The 16,647-nt window shown below is 41.0% G+C and overlaps 1 protein-coding gene across 1 annotated transcript in view; it reads left to right on the top strand.

The window, feature by feature from the left end:
• Positions 1-16,647, top strand: part of hsf2 (heat shock transcription factor 2) — a 43,024-nt gene that overhangs the window by 6,402 nt on the left and 19,975 nt on the right. Inside the window, exons 5-8 of the mRNA XM_038726343.1 lie at positions 457-532; positions 4,660-4,721; positions 6,770-6,848; positions 7,015-7,148. Of these exons, the coding sequence (XP_038582271.1) occupies positions 457-532; positions 4,660-4,721; positions 6,770-6,848; positions 7,015-7,148 (351 nt within the window). The remainder of the gene's footprint in view (positions 1-456; positions 533-4,659; positions 4,722-6,769; positions 6,849-7,014; positions 7,149-16,647) is intronic.

Below are 16,647 nucleotides of genomic sequence, written 5' to 3'. Positions count from 1 at the left end.
AGTCTGTTCGTCCATTGCTCATAACACGTTACGTAGCATATCTAGAAACGCTACAGACTCCTCTGTATTCATGTCAGTTTTTGGGCTCATTACAGTTACTATCACGGTCTTCTAAAGACTTATTTGTTTTCATGTAATTGTCCACGGGATAATTGTATTACCTATAGGCCTATAATATAAAATATTGATAATGCACACTTAGATGATTTTCATTTGTTTACAAAAGGTATTTGCTGTTTTATTTTTTATGCAAACAAAATGGCAATTGTATTTGTAGTTTTCAATATAAAACATGTTGAAATGGTTTCTATGTGTGTATCAGTACATTTTAATATTTTTTGGCGCATTTTTACAATACCGTGATAATATTGTTAACCGTGATAATTTTGGTATAATTGCGATAAGAAATTTTCACACCGTTTCATCCCTAAAATGAACTTAACATGTTTTGTTAAGGGAGAATGAAGGCCTGTGGAGGGAGATCTCTGATCTGAGACAGAAACATGCCCACCAACAGCAGCTCATCAAAAAGGTGAGCACTTCACTGGACTCATCACTTTTCACCATGTATTCACATACATGTCAACTTGCTTGTTTTATTAGGGGTCCAAGCCCGAGTGGGCTGGGAACCCACGAGGCAAGCTAACAAATATTTGCGAAACGCTAAAAACAGGAAGTATAATATATCTCAGGCTTGGAAAGGCCGATCAACACAAAACTTGAGGACCTTATGCGACCTAACAGAGGTACAGACAGTAAAGGTGAGAGGCTATAGACTAAATGAAAAATGGTACAGATATTTATAGTAGTGTTAATGATAACAATTGTAATGTTAATGATTATAATATCAATAGGACTAGTAACAATAGTTGTTGTAGCAGAGGGTGTCGAGCAGTCACAGATCCAGACTCCACAGCTCCAGAGCCAGAAACACCTGCAGGAAGTGATAGGAGGAGAGAGGAGAGGGACGAGAAAGCACAAGACTACCGGAAAGGGGAGAAGTTGTGTTAGTAACATGCAATAATGGGATGAGGTTGCATACAGAGGGAGAGACAGTAGAGGAGAGAGGAGCTCAGTGCATCATGGGAAATCCCCCAGCAGTCTAGGCCTATAGCAGCATAACTAAGGGATGACTCAGGACTCACCTGAGCCAGCCCTAACTATAAGCTTTATCAAAGAGGAAAGTCTTAAGCCTACTCTTAAATGTGGAGATGGTGTCTGCCTCCTGAACCCAAACTGGAACCTGGTTCCACAGGAGAGGAGCTTGATAGCTGAACGCTCTGGCTCCTAGTCTACTTTTGGAGACTCTAGGAACCACGAGTAACCCTGCATTCTGGGAGCGCAGTGCTCTGGTGGGGTAGTAAGGTACTATGAGCTCTTTAAGATAAGATGGTGCCTGACCATTAAGAGCTTTGTAGGTAAGAGGAATGATTTTAAATTATATTCTGGATTTTACTGGAAGCCAATGCAAAGAAGCTAAAACAGGAGAAATGTGATCTCTTTTCCTGGTTCCTGTCAGAACACGTGCTGCAGCATTCTGGATCAGCTGAATGGACTTTTTCGAGCAGCCTGATAATAAGGAATTGCAGTAATCCAATCCAGTAATTCTAATCCATAGAAGTAACATTAATTTCAGATCTCCGTAACCGCAAGCCCCTTTCATTTAAAATTTAAAAATTTAAAAACACTAAAGAATTGGCACTTTGCTACAATGTAAAGGAGTGAGTGTACAGCTTGTATAACAGTGTAAATTTGCTGTCCCCTCAAAATAACACCTAACACAGCCATTATCTAAACCGCTGGCAACAAAAGTGAGTATACCCCTGAGTGAAAATGTCCAAATTGGGCCCAATTAGCCATTATAGTGAATGCTTTTGAGTCCACCAGACGCGACCGCAGTGCGTACCAGAAGCGTCTCTCCGCTCCGCAGAGAATAGGTAGCAGGTCTATTTTTGCCACAAGCCGCGTCAACCAGCACAGAGCAGATCGAATCAGGTTGGAAGTCAGACACAGAATGGCATAGAGAATCCGGTCAATTTTCAAAATGAAACACCCTGTGGAGACTCCCGATCATAAAACGATAAGCACGGTTAAATGGACTCAAAAACAAAATCATTAAGCTACTTAGCCTACTTGATCACAGTAGAAGCGCAAAATGCAAACACAGATTACCACATCCCAAAAATCTAAACATGTCAGCAAAATCAGGCAGGCAAAATGCTCTGATTCTGAAATGCTCCTTGTAGGAAATGCAGCCTGAAGTTGACAGAATGAAACATTGTCACACAGAGCTGTGAAGAAGGTAGTAGAAGCACAAAAAGGAAAAATGAATAACAAGTAAATGTGGAGCAGGCTGCATGATCTGAGACGGTTCCACTGGACTTTGACGCCGGGCTATGGACGCATCAAAACCGTGCCATAGCCGGTGGATAGTCAGTGGATTCCTGGCGTAAGGACATGGATTACTGGAACCATGTCCTGTGGTCTGATGAGACGAAGATAAACTTATTTGGTTCAGATGGTGTCAAGCGTGTGTGGCGGCAACCAGGTGAGGAGTGTCTTGGCTACACTCAAGAATGGTGGTGGGAGTGTCATGGTCTGGGGTTTTAGGAGTGCTGCTGGCACTGGGGAGCTACAGTTCATAGAGGGAACCATGAATGCCAACATGTACTGTGACATACTGAAGCTGAGTGTGATCCCCTCCCTCCGGAGACTGGGCCACAGGGCAGTCTTCCAACATGATAACGACCCCAAACACCCCTCTAGAAAGAAATATTTTTGGGGTCGGGGGTGGTTGTCGTCGGTCGGTTATACAGTGGGGAGAACAAGTATGATACACGGCTGATTTTGCAGGTTTTCATACTTACAAAGCATGTAGAGGCCTGTAATGTTTATCATAGGTAAACTTAAACTGTGAGACGGAATCTAAAACAAAAATCCAGAAAATCACATTGTGTGATTTTTAAATAATTAATTTGCATTTTATTGCATGACACATACCAACCAGTAAGAATTCCAGGTCTCACAGACCCAATGACCATTTGGATGATACAGAGGAAGAATGGGAGAAGGTCATGTGGTCTGATGAGACAAAAATAGAGCTTTATGGTCTAAACTCCACTCGCTGTGAGGAAGAAGAAAGATGAGTAAAACCCCAAGAACACCATCCCAACCGTTAAGCATGGAGGTGGAAACATCATTCTTTGGGGATGCTTTTCTGCAAATGGGACAGGATGATTGTGCCGTATTGAGAGGAGGATGGATGGGGCCATGTATCGTGAGATTTTGGCCAACAACCTCCTTCGCTCAGTAAGAGTATTGAAGATGGGTCGTGGCTGGGTCTTCCAGCATGACAACGACCCGAAACACACAGCCAGGGCAACTAAGGAGTGGCTCCGTAAGAAGCATCTCAAGGTCCTGGAGTGGCCTAGCCAGTCTCCAGACCTGAACCCAATAGAAAATCTTTGGAGGAAGCTGAAAGTCCCAGCGTCAGCCCCAAAACCTGAGGGATCTGGAGAAGGTCTGTATGGAGGAGTGGGACAAAATCCCTGCTGCAAACCTGGTCAAGAACTACCGGAAACATATGATCTCTGTAATTGCAAACAAATGTTTCTGTACCAAATATTAAGTTCTGCTTTTCTGATGTATCAAATACTTATGTCATGCAATAAAATGCAAATTAATTATATAAAAATCATACAATGTGACTTTGTGGATTTTTGTTTTAGATTCCGTCTCTCACAGTTGAAGTGTACCTATGATAAAAATTACAGACCCCTACATGCTTTGTAAGTAGGAAAACCTGCAAAATCAGTAGTGTATCAAATACTTGTTCTCCCCACTGTATCTACCAAGTTCACTCTAGCATGAGCTTTGCAAATTTAAAGCTGCATAAGCCTAACCTATAGTCACTCCTAATGGCTAAACCTGACAGCTATTCAAGTCACACTGTGGAGTCTAACTGCTGAACACGTTATGGTTAGAATGTTACTGCTGAACGAACTGTCCGTTGGAAAGCAAGTCTGATTAAGACATAAGTAAGCTAGTTTACAGTGTTAACTGCCCTGTCTGAGACAGTAATGTTACCAATTTTATAACTTAGCCCGCTGTTATTAGCCAATAATATCAGATAAACCTTTCAATCATAAATTATCGCCCTGTATCTTTCTCTTGTTGGAGTACACAATTGAAAGTTATCTATACAAACATGTAAGCTTAAACAGATCCCTCTGACACCATCTCTGTGTGTTTATCTGCATGCCGTATCCTTCTCACCCTTTTAACCCCTGACCAGTTTGCATGCCCATTAATGGCTGTGTGATGTTATTTTGATGGGACAGCAGATTTACACTGTTGTAAAAGCTGTACACTCACTAGTTTACTTTGTAGCAAAGTGTCATTTCTCCAGTGTTGTCACATGAAAAGATATAATCAAATATTTATAAAAATATGAGGGGTGTACTCACTTTTGTGAGATACTATATCCTCTGCACATGCTTGCTTGAGTCATTATGAAGTGGAATGTGGCATTGGATTGCTTACTTTTGGAAGGGGAATGTTGAATATAACCATAGCCAGCCGGTGCTGTGTTCATCATTCGTATCTGAGCTGCAAATCCAGTTACATTATCTGTGGAATCTCACATGTTCTTTTTTTCAGCTGATACATTTCATCATCACGTTGGTACAGAACAACCACATCCTGAATTTAAAACGCAAAAGGTGAGTTCCCACTGTGTTATGTTTTTCATATGGGATTAGAGCAAGAGTACTGGTCCTTTAAATGAAACGCAGTCCCTGCATCTTACAGGGAAGCACCGATGAAGTGGTCAATAAATCTAATTAGCGGCTTCTCAATAAGCCTTTATCAAATTAGTTGCCCAATAAGAAGAGCTGTCAGATTTACAGCCATTTCTGACATTGTATTGTTCATGTTGTAGGCCATACGATCACAAACTGTCAGTGGGGGCAGAATAATGAGCTGTTTCATGCTAACATGTACGATATTTAACTACATTTGGATGAAAGCTCCAACGTGGGACTTCACCACAGGATTGCTCTGACAGTTTCTGCTTTAAAATGATAGTTCATATTGTTGGGTAAATCATGGTAAATGGTCTGTACTTGTATAGCACCTTTCTAGTCTTTCCGACCACTCAGTGCTTTTACACTACATCACATTCATCCCATTCACACCCTGATGAAGAGAGACTCAGGTGCCATCTGAGAACAGAATCAGAAATGCACATTTATACACCGATGGCAGGAGCAATTTCAATTCAGTTTTTTTTTATATAGCGCCTACACAATAGACACACAAAGGTACAGACAGTAAAGGTAATGTTGGTATAGACTGAATGAAAAATGGCACTGATATTTTTAGTAGTGTTGATGATGATAATCATAACAATAGGACTAGTAACAATAATTGTAGCAGAGGGTGTCGAGCAGGAACACGGGGGTCAAGTTAGTAACATGCATTAATGGGACGAGGTTGCATACAGAGGGAGAGAAGGAAGAGAAAGGAGCTCAGTGCATCATAGGAAATCGCCCGGCAGTCTAGGCCTATAGCAGCATAACTAAGGGATGGTTCAGGACTCACCTGAGCCAGCCCCAACTATAACCTTTATCAAAGAGGAAAGTCTTAAGCCTACTCTTAAATGTGGAGATGGTGTCTGTCTCCTGAATCCAAACTGGAACCTGGTTCCACAGGAAAGGATCTTGATGGCTGAACGCTCGGGCTCCCATTCTTCTTTTGGAGACTCTAGGAACCCTGCATTCTGGGAGCACAGTGCTCAGGTGGGGTAGTAAGGTAATATGAGCTCTTTAAGATAAGATGGTGCCTGACCATTAAGAGCTTTGTATTTGAGAAGAATGATTTGAAATTCTATTCTGGATTTTGCAGGAAGCCAATGCAGAGAAGCTAAAACAGGAGACGAGTTTTTCTGTATCATTTTTAGACAGGATGTTCCTGACTTTCGCAATATTATGTAGGTGAAAAAGGCGAAAAAACTCAAATTCCTCACAGTGGTGCTGGAGGCCATGGCGATGCCATCCAAGGAAACTATATCTTTAGATAATGCGTCACGGAGGCGCTTGGGCCCCAGAACAATAACTTCATATTTATCTGAGTTTAACATCCTCAAGGCACATTTGAAGTTTAGCTAACTGATGAGTTTCATCTGGCTTAATATGATATATATAATTGAGTATCATCTGCATAACAATGAAAGTTTATGGGGTGGTTCCTGATAATATTGCCTAATGGAAGCATATATAAAGTGAAGAGGATTGGTCCGAGTACAGATCCATGACTACTTTGTACGTGTTAATAATGAGTTCTCCATGCATGCCAAACTGAAATCGATCTGATAAATAGGACTTAAACCAGCTTAGAGCAATTCCTTTAAAGTACTGTTGTACTTTAAAGTAACTGTAAGTGGTCAGATAAAAAGGGATTCTGTGGGAATACTATTAAATGTTCAATACCATATACCAGAACAAGGTCGAGGGTGTAGTTAAAACAGTCGGTTTATGAACACACTTAGAGAATCCAATAGAATCTAACAGAGAGATAAACGCAGTACTAAGGCTGTCATTCTCAATGTCCACATGAATTTGGGGTTCAGTATTGGAATTTGTACTTTAATGACTTGCATCATTAATCTGTTATTAAAATTTTTTTGTCTGAAATAAGCTGTCATCACTCTCATAATGTAAGAAAGTCTGTATGAACTTTACATGTTGACTTGTCCCTGTGTATTTGACAGGCCAATTCTTATGAACAGCAATGGAAAGAAGCCCAAATACATCCATCAGATCTATGATGACAAAGTGTGTGTGGAACAGGTCAGTAAATAACAGTACCTGGTAAACATGGGCAGCAGTACCCATAGTGAACGTTGTTGGTTACTTCTCATATTTGACTTTTTAAGCCTACTTGGTTATTTTTTGTTTTTATAAAGATAATGTTGTGTTATTTGGGAATAGTTCTGACTGTGTACGTCCTGTTTAGTCGTCTGTCAACAGTCTGAATAGCGTTACGGGCTCTGAGACGTCAGATGACGTTATCATCTGTGACTTGACTGAGAATGATGCAGAGGCGACTGCTGAGATCACAGAGGGATCACCCAGAGCCTACGAGCAAGGGTAAGACCATTTACTCCAGACTAACTTTTCGCGTTGGTTGCAGTTGTGCAAATAAATTTTTTCATTTAGGTGCACCAAATTTTTTCACAGCATCTTTAGTGCCATAACAATAACACTAACCTTCATTTCCCATACATATTGATAGTTATGAAAGTCACCTATGTTATGGCAGAAAATTGTGTCCTCTTACAGCCTTTACAACAGGTAAATGTTTGTCTTTATTTAAATCACAGCACAAACAAAAAATGCCCAAAACCTGTGATGATCTTTAAAAGTCCTTTTTACAAAGTGAAAACTCAAATGACTCAAAAGTGTGTTCTGCTCTCAGATACTATTCCCCTGCAGCTGGCCCAAGTCCCAAAAAAACACGTTGCAGCGAGGCAGAATGCTTGAACCGTGATTGTTCGGCTGGTTAGCTGTAGGTGCTAATCCGTGTCGCCTGCCCAATCCGTTGTGCACATGCGCGTTGAACAAGAAGTAAACAAAATAAATAAATAAATCTACTCTTGTTTTGTTGACTTTAAAAAAAAATATTTGATACAATATGGCATGATGGCTTATTCTATAAACTGCTTGCGAGTGGAGTTGGAGGGAAAACTGAAAAAAATGACATCATAAAATCAATGTACCATAAAACTTCCCAAATAGCTGCCTATCCCATTTACAGGCCTGGTATGGGAACACATTTTGATGTGATCATTTAAGGGAAACAACGAGCCCCAAAGTCTAATTCTAAGTCATAATTGGTAATAATCTGCTAACTTCTCTCATCCTGCACCGTGTTGTTGCCCTGATGTTACTTCAGAATAAAAGTGCATAACTCGTCTGTCGGAGCTAGATCAAATGAATGACGTGTATTTGATATTATTTGATCATTTTTATACAAGTATTATTCTGTTTTGAGATAAATAAACTGTTTCATAGTAGTTTCAGTTTTGTGCAAAAGGAGTTAAAGGCCTGTCCCATATGGATGCCTGTCCCAGAATATTTTTCCCAAGAGCGTGGCTTACGCCAGGATTGTAATTTGAGTCTAACTCTTCAATATATATTTTGACAAATTTGCAAAAACACTAGAAAATTCTGCAACACCTGGCCTTAAACTGCAGGACACACAGATTAAATACCTTCTATTTGCAGATGATTTAGTCCTCCTATCCCCAACAAAAGAAACTCTAGCAGCAGCTAAATATCCTGCATGACAAGATGATGATGCAAAACCGATACGGACATCAAGAAAACAAGCACAAATTCTATTTAGACGCATGTATAGACAACACAAAAAAATTACACAAATCTGGGTTTAACATGAGCACAACAGGAAACGTCAACATGGCTGTGAAAGATTAGAGGGTCAAAGCAAGAAATACTTATTATGCCATCCGAAGAAATATAAAAATTGATATACCAATAAACATCTGGCTAAAGATTTTCACATCGACTCTAGAACATAGTGCCCTTTATGGGAATAATATATGGGGTCTACTCACACCCAATTGCATCTTTCTGTACAGAATTCTGTAAGACCCCAAACAACGCCTGCAGAGCAGAACTAGACCAATACCATCTTATTATCAGAATCCTAAAAAACGCCAACGTCAGGGGGAATTCTCAACAGTTGTAAAACTCATGATTTCAGTCAGTTGTTTTTGTGACCTCTGTGATTACTGGTGGTAACAGCAAGTGCGTTTTAAAACTACAGGTCCCAGAATCCTGGACATAGCAAAACTAACGATTAGAGCCCAGCCGATATGAGCTAATTGCATTTAAATCAGCATCTTTGTTTATAACAGCAGATTTATGACTATTAAAAAGAAATGGACAGACAAAAAGCACCAGAAAAACACAAAAGAGAACAAACAGCTGACCAGAGTCTACCGGAGAATGTATAAACAACAGAGTGTTGGCTGTGTTAAGGTGAGTTAGTAATTTGTCACATTTAATTACATGACTTAAATTATAATAAAAATAACCCCTATCACTTCTCCTCTCCTGAAACATTCATGACTTGTTTAACCCTCCTGTTTTTCACTGCACCCTCCCAGCTTCCTCCTGGGTCACAGCAATAACGTTATGTTTTATGTTACAATAATTGAGTGTAGATTTATTTCTTACAGGGTTTTTCTTTCGTAGAGAAATATATAGCTATATAGCTGTATAAAAAAGGCCTGCAGGCGCAAACGCCATGCCTGATTTATTTTTTAACAGCGGCTCACCTTCAGCATGTTCGTCACAGTTCATCACTACAAGCTTGGCTTTCCGTTGGTTTCATCTTCTGGTATCTTTTAACACTTCTCTGTACATTTTTCTTTGCTATTCTCCTCACTTGTCAGGGATCAATTGCTGCATTCCATCACATCAATTTAAGGATTTTTATTTATTTATTTATTTATTTTTTAATGTTTAGTTCTTTACTTTTAACACATAAAAAAAAAAAAATGTCTTAAATTCGTTTCTCACAACTTATTTGGTCGCTAAACTATTTCACTCCAAGTATAGAAAAATTGCAAGCTGTAGTCTTTCCCCATACAATACTACCCGTGAGGATGACCTTATTAGGATGAGGAGCAATCTGATACAATTTCCCAATACTTTTATGTAACAGTTATGTGAGAAACCTAAGAAAGAAAAGAAATAAAATAGATAACCTTGCTTGACCATAACAACAATAAAAATAATACCCTACTATGGCTTCAACAGGTGGCATTTTATACAAGGTGTCAAATGAAGTACTTAATTCTTATAGGTATCACTTTAAAGAGGTGGTATTATGCTCATTTTCAGGTTCAAAATCCTATTTAGCGGTTGTACCAGAACCCCTCAATAGGTTTAATTTTAACAAAAACACCATATTTTTTTCATACTGCACATTGCTGCAGCTTCTCTTTTCACCTTATGTACATCTTGTCTCTAAATGATCTTTTTTGGGAGTTGCACATGTGCAGTTCGTAGTTGAGGACTACTAGCCAATCAGAAGCAGAGAAGTGCGGGTCAGCGAGAAGCCCATAAAGCCTTGTGCAGACTACATGACTCTCAGCGTCGGGCGATGGCCGTGCCGTTCACACTATACAACTTGCCGTCTTTTGACGGGAGTCTTGAAGTCGTTGTGCCGTTAACACTATGTGACTGATCGGTAACAGGGGGACACACACCACACAAGCTGACAGCGGCTGTGTCACCTGGCGCTGGTCTCCAAACCACGTTTCGTCAAGAAAACACACGTGAAATGTGAAACGGGAAATGACACGAACCTACACACGAAACAGCTGTTGTTTGTTATTATAAAGATACCAATCATAAAGACAAAGAATCTAGGTGTAAGAATGGATTAGCTCACACAGCTAGCAGGGATCGTCTGAGCTACAGAGAGAGCTGGAGGTGAGTAAAAAAAAAAAAGTTTTGCAGTGAAAAGTAGCTGCCTGCTCTCATTGGCTGGATATAGATATCAAGTCGGCCGACTCTTCCAGATATTTGGCATGCTAGATATCTGGCAGACGTTGGCGATGTGTCAGAAATGTGTCGGGGAGCCATTTTGATGTGTGCTTGTGTAGCTCACACATAACGACTGGCGACTGCAGATGGACAACTGATTTACCCCCGATCACAGCTTGATGGTCGCCGAGCAGCAAATGGGGCTAAAAATCGTGTAGTGTGAACTAGGCTTAAACCGCTTCGATTCAGCTATAGGCTACATGTTGCCGACCAGTTTGGCAACATGGAACGTGAAGGGACTGTATTCTATATAATAGTATTTTTCCATCCATAAAGTTTTAACTAAGCTCTGTCTCTACATCACAGTAACAACTTTTTGTCCACAGACTGCCTGGAGGGTATCTAGTGTTTAAAAGGGAGAGGAAGTGTGTGCTGCAGCTCAGTGTTTTTCCATTGGTGTTTTTGAGGGCATGTTGGACTAGCTGCTTGGGGAGCGTTATTTGAGTCGCATTTAGCTTTCGTCCCTGTGATGTCACAGCAGGGATAAAAGGGAAGCAGGCCACTTTGATCCAGTTATACTCTGGACCCACCTGCACGTTTACAGGTGGACAGAGGGTCCTGCAAATCACTCGGGCGCGAGATTTAAGACCACTTCCTTCACTCTGTTCAATCTCACTCTCATTATGTTTTCACTCAATTACCTACTCATTTCTCACCGTGTAAATATTTAATTAAAAGCAATGGTAAAAAGAAAAGTCTTCAGTCTTAATTTAAAAGAATTGACAGTTTCAGCAGACCTGCAGTTATCTGGGAGTTTGTTCCAAATATACAGAGCATAATAACTGAACGCTGCTCCTTGTTTAGTTTTGACTCTGGGGACAGAAAGCAAACCTGCCCCAGACGACCTGAGAGGTCTGGATGGTTCATAACGAAGCAGAAGATCAGAAATGTATTTTGGCCCTAAACCATTTAGTGCTTTATAAACTAACAGCAGGATTTTGAAATCAATTCTTTGACATACAGGAAGCCAATGTAAAGACCTCAGAACCGGAGTGATGTGATCCACCTTTTTGGTCTTAGTGAGGACTCGAGCAGCAGCGTTCTGAATCAGCTGCAGCTGTCTGATGGATTTCTTAGGGAGCCCCGTTACAGTAGTCAAGTCGACTGAAGATGAATGCATGGATAAGTTTTTCCAGGTCTTGCTAAGACATAAGTCCTTTAATCCTTGATATATTCTTCAGGTGATAGTAGGCTGACTTTGTAATTGTCTTAATGTGGCTCCTCAAATTCAGGTCTGAGTCCATGACTACACCAAGATTTCTGGCTGGATTTGTTGTTCTTAACATTACAGATTGAAGTTGAGCACTGACTTTCAATCGTTCCTCCCTGGCTCCAAAAACAATAACTTAATAATAAGCTCAATACAGTTACTCAGCACCCATATGGGATCATAGTCCCCTGGTGAAGGGTTATATAAATCTGTGTGTCATCTGCATAATTGTGGTAACATTTTGTTGTTTTTCATAATCTGAGCCAGCGGAAGCATGTAAATGTTAAACAAAAGAGGCCCCAGAATGGATTTTTGTCAGCTCAGATTTGTGTGATTACCTATAGACACAAAGTAGTCCCTGTCCTTTAAGTAGGATTCAAACCAGTTTAGTACTGTGCCAGAAAGTCCAACCGAGTTTTCAAGTCTGTCTATTAATATTATTAATTAATATTAAGGTCTTTGGCAGGAAAAACATTTTTAATCAATGATTTTATTAGAGTATTTTGGTGGTGTTACATCGTTTACAGCAGAGTCACCCACAATCAGAGTTTGAGGCCCAGGCGTTAGCTTTCCCTGCAGCCTTTTACTTTCTGATTTACTCTCAGTCCTTATCCTTCTGTGTGAGGATGGGATGTTATCCAGGTCATCAGACGGAGATCCAGGGTCCTGCAATAGTGGTGAAAATCTGTTCTGCTGTTGCACACTCGGTTGTTGGGGAGGTTTGTTATTACCCAGTATAAAGGCTTTCTTTATTCCCACATTCCATTCACTTCCACATTCACTTCTAACCTGTGGATCTTGGTTTCCAGCACAGTGATTTTCTGTAGAAGTTTGTAGAAGTTGTCCGTGGAGAAGGGGGGCATCTTGTTGCTAATTAGCGTTAGCTATAGCTCCAGTCACTGCAGTACAGGCTAGTGCTATTGATAGGCCGCACTCGCATAGCACTAAGATCATAAAAGTGTTTAAAGTATGATAAGAGCCTACTTTATCTGACAGTCCCAGTGATTTAAATGTATCCAAGAGCTGCTGATTTCTAGCAGGGAAAAAAAAAAAGAGTTTAAGCAAAAGAATGCAAGCAGAGGCAAGAGCAAGCAGCAAAGCGTCTGCACTGTAAGAAAGAAGGAAGGTAGGGCATTAAGGGTACTGGTTTTGGTACAGGATTGTAAAACAATACCCAACAGTGGTTTTAATAGCCATTTATCAAACAACTGACAAACAGCTACCCGCTTTTTGTGTACGTTAGGTAGGTTGCCACTGCATTACCGTGAGTTGCCACAGCACCTATTGCCGTTTATGTGGTGTTTCCGGAGGCAACCTGGGAAGCCACAGATTTACCTGGGTAATAGTAAGTAGGCCTATATTAAAATAAAAGCCAAGCTGACTTCCGGTTGGCGAACAGCATGGAGTAGCAGTGTTTTCCTCTGTCTCCACCACGCAGCACTTTGTTTAGTTACTCAACTTACGTCGTTTAACCTACCCAAAACAAAGTAACAAACTGTTGGAGACCACATTGTGTCCACCAGCATGGTACACAGAACCAGCAAAAACGAAAAAGCCAGAACAGTCCGAAGCGTACCCGGTCGGTACGGCCAACATTGACAATGCTACTTTGGCTAGCATGCTAGCGGAGCTGCGCGCCGACCTGATAAGCAAACCCGACTTGCTAGTCGTTAGGTTCGAAAGCAAGCTAGCTGTTATTGATTGCAAGCTAGACGGGATACAGAACACAGTGCCCAACCATGAGCAACGCATCTCCGACCTAGAGTCGGGCCTAAACCAGCTGCAGTCCCTGGAGTCTACGCTGGTTGACCTGGCTAATGACAATGCCCAGATGAAAGCCAAACTCACTAATCTGAAAGGGAGAAGCAGACGGTGGAATCTTCGCTTGACAGGAGCACCCGAGTCAGTTGAGGGAGCCCAACCAACGTTCTTCTAAGACCTCCTGGTAGAAATATTGGGTAAGGACGTGCTCTCTTCCCCTCTGGATCTTGATGGGGCTTATCACGCTCTCAGACCCAAACCGGGTTCGGGGGAGAGACCTAGAGCTGTGATTGTACGTTTCCACAAGTTCCAGACGAAGGATTTAATTATCCGAGCTGCCCACAAACACCGAGGTGAACTCAAGTATAGAGACAAGCCTGTTTACATATATGAGGACTACTGTCCCGAGGTGATGGAGCAGCATGCTGAGTATAAGGAGGTCATGAGCCAGCTATACAGCCACAACATTGGGCCCTCTCTGCTATACTCAGCTAGGCTGAGGCTTGTGACAACGGGAGTAGATGGCGTCTCTCATCAGTGAAAGACCAGTTCCGTTTTGTTGGCTTTCTTTCTTTCTTTTTCCTTTGTTATTTCATTGGGGTTTTTTTTTTGTTTGTTTGTTTTTCCTTTCTTTCGCCTTTCAGCGCAATGGACAATACAATTACAAATTGACTCAGTGTAACATATATGACTGATCTCTGTCGACTATGAACAACATTCGCTTCATATTCAATTCAATTTTATTTATATAGCGCCAAATCACAGCACTTTTCATAAAAGAGCAGGTCTAGACCATACTCTATGATGTTATTTACAGAAGCCCAACAGTTCCCACCAAGAGCAAGCACTAGGCGACAGAGGCAAGGAAAAACTTCCTTTTAAGAAGCAGAAACCTCGAGTAGAACCATGGCACAGGGTGGGCGGGGGGGTGGGGTGAGAGAGAGAGAGAGGAGGGAGGCAGGCAGCCTACACAATATACACACACAGAGGTACAGACAGTAAATTATGTTGCTATAGACTAAATGAAAAATGGTATAGATATTTATAATAGTGTTATAATGATAACAATCGTAATGTTAATGATTATAATAACAATAATAATAATAGGACTAGTAACAATAGTCGTTGCAGTAGAGGGCGCCGAGCAGGAACACGGGGGCAGCAGGTGACCCGCAGCCACAGATTCAGACTCCACAGCTCCAGAGCCAGAAAACCTGCAGGAAGTGATTGGAGGAGAGAGGAGAGGGACGAGAAAGCACAAGACTACCGGAAAGGGGAAAAGTTGTGTTAGTAACATGCAATAATTGGATGAGGTTGCATACAGAGGGAGAGAAAGTAGAGAGGAGCTCAGTGCATCATAGGAAATCCCCCGGCAGTCTAGGCCTATAGCAGCATAACTAAGGGATGGCTCAGGACTCACCTGAGCCAGCCCTAACTATAAGCTTTATCAAAGAGGAAAGTCTTAAGCCTACTCTTAAATGTGGAGATGGTGTCTGCCTCCTGAACCCAAACTGGAACCTGGTTCCACAGGAGAGGAGCTTGATAGCTGAACGCTCTGGCTCCTAGTCTACTTTTGGAGACTCTAGGAACTACAAGTAACCCTGCATTCTGGGAGCGCAGTGCTCTGGTGGGGTAGTAAGGTACTATGAGCTCTTTAAGATAAGATGGTGCCTCACCATTAAGAGCTTTGTAGGTAAGAAGAATGATTTTAAATTCTATTCTGGATTTTACTGGAAGCCAATGCAAAGAAGCTAAAACAGGAGAAATATGATCTCTTTTCCTGGTTCCTGTCAGAACACGTGCTGCAGCATTCTGAATCAACTTCAGTTTTATCTGAGTTTAACATTAGAAAATTACAGGTCATCCAGATTTTAACATCCTGAAGGCACATTTGAAGTTTAGCTAACTGATGAATTTCATCTGGTTTGATCGATAGAGTATCATCTGCATAACAATGAAAGCTTATGAAATATTTCCTGATAATATTGACTAAAGGAAGCATATATAAAGTGAAGACGATTGGTCCGAGGACAGATCCTTGTGGAACTCCATGACTAACTTTGGCATGCATGGAGGACTCATCGTTAACATGTACAAACTGAAACTGATCTGATAAATAGGACTTAAACCAGCTTAGAGCGGTTCCTTTAATTCCAATGAAATGTTCCAGTCTCTGCAATAGGATCTGATGGTCAATGGTATCAATTGCAGCACTAAGATCTAATAAAACCAGTACAGAGACAAGTCCTTTGTCTGATGCAATAAGGAGGTCATTAGTAATTTTCACCAGTGCTGTCTCTGTGCTATGATGAGCTCTGAATCCTGACTGAAAATCCTCAAATAGACTATTGCTCTGTAGAAAGTCACACAGCTGTTTAGCAACTGCTTTCTCCAGAACCTTAGAGAGAAAGGGAAGGTTAGATATAGGTCTATAGTTGGCTAAAACATCCGGATCAAGTTTGGGCTTTTTCAAAAGAGGTTCAAAAGTACTGTGGTACATAGCCTGTTGATAAAGATAGATTGATCATATCTAGTATAGAAGTGCTGACTAAGGGTAAAACATCTTTAAGCAACCTAGTCAGGATGGGGTCTAAGAGGCAGGTTGATGGCTTAGATGAAGAAATCATTGAAGTTGGTAAAGATTGAGGGAAGCAAAACAGTCTAAACATATATGTGGTTCTACAGCTATTTCTAAGGTTCCTGAGTTTAGAGATAAGTTGGTGCCAGTTGAGGGCAGGTCTTGGTGAATTTTGTTTCTGATAGCTAGAATTTTATCATTAAAGAAGCTCATGAAATCGTAACTACTGAGAGCTACGGGAATACTTGGTCCAATAGAGCTGTGACTCTCAGCCTGGCTACAGTGCTGAAAAGAAACCTGGGGTTGTTCCTATTTTCCTCTATTAATGACGAGTAGTACGCTGCTCTGGCATTACGGAGAGCCTAGAGAGTTTTAAGACTATCTTGCCAAATTAAACGAGAATTTTCCAGTTTGGTGGAACGCCAATTCCTCTCAAGTCTCCGCGATATTTGCTTTAATTT

The sequence above is a fragment of the Micropterus salmoides genome, unplaced genomic scaffold (genome assembly GCF_014851395.1).
Source record: "Micropterus salmoides isolate LMB-PRFRI ecotype aquatic unplaced genomic scaffold, ASM1485139v1 Ms_hic_scaffold_18, whole genome shotgun sequence".
NCBI classification, from domain to species: domain Eukaryota; kingdom Metazoa; phylum Chordata; class Actinopteri; order Centrarchiformes; family Centrarchidae; genus Micropterus; species Micropterus salmoides.
Note: the sequence above shows the minus strand (reverse complement) of the source record. Positions and strands in the feature narration are given on the sequence as shown.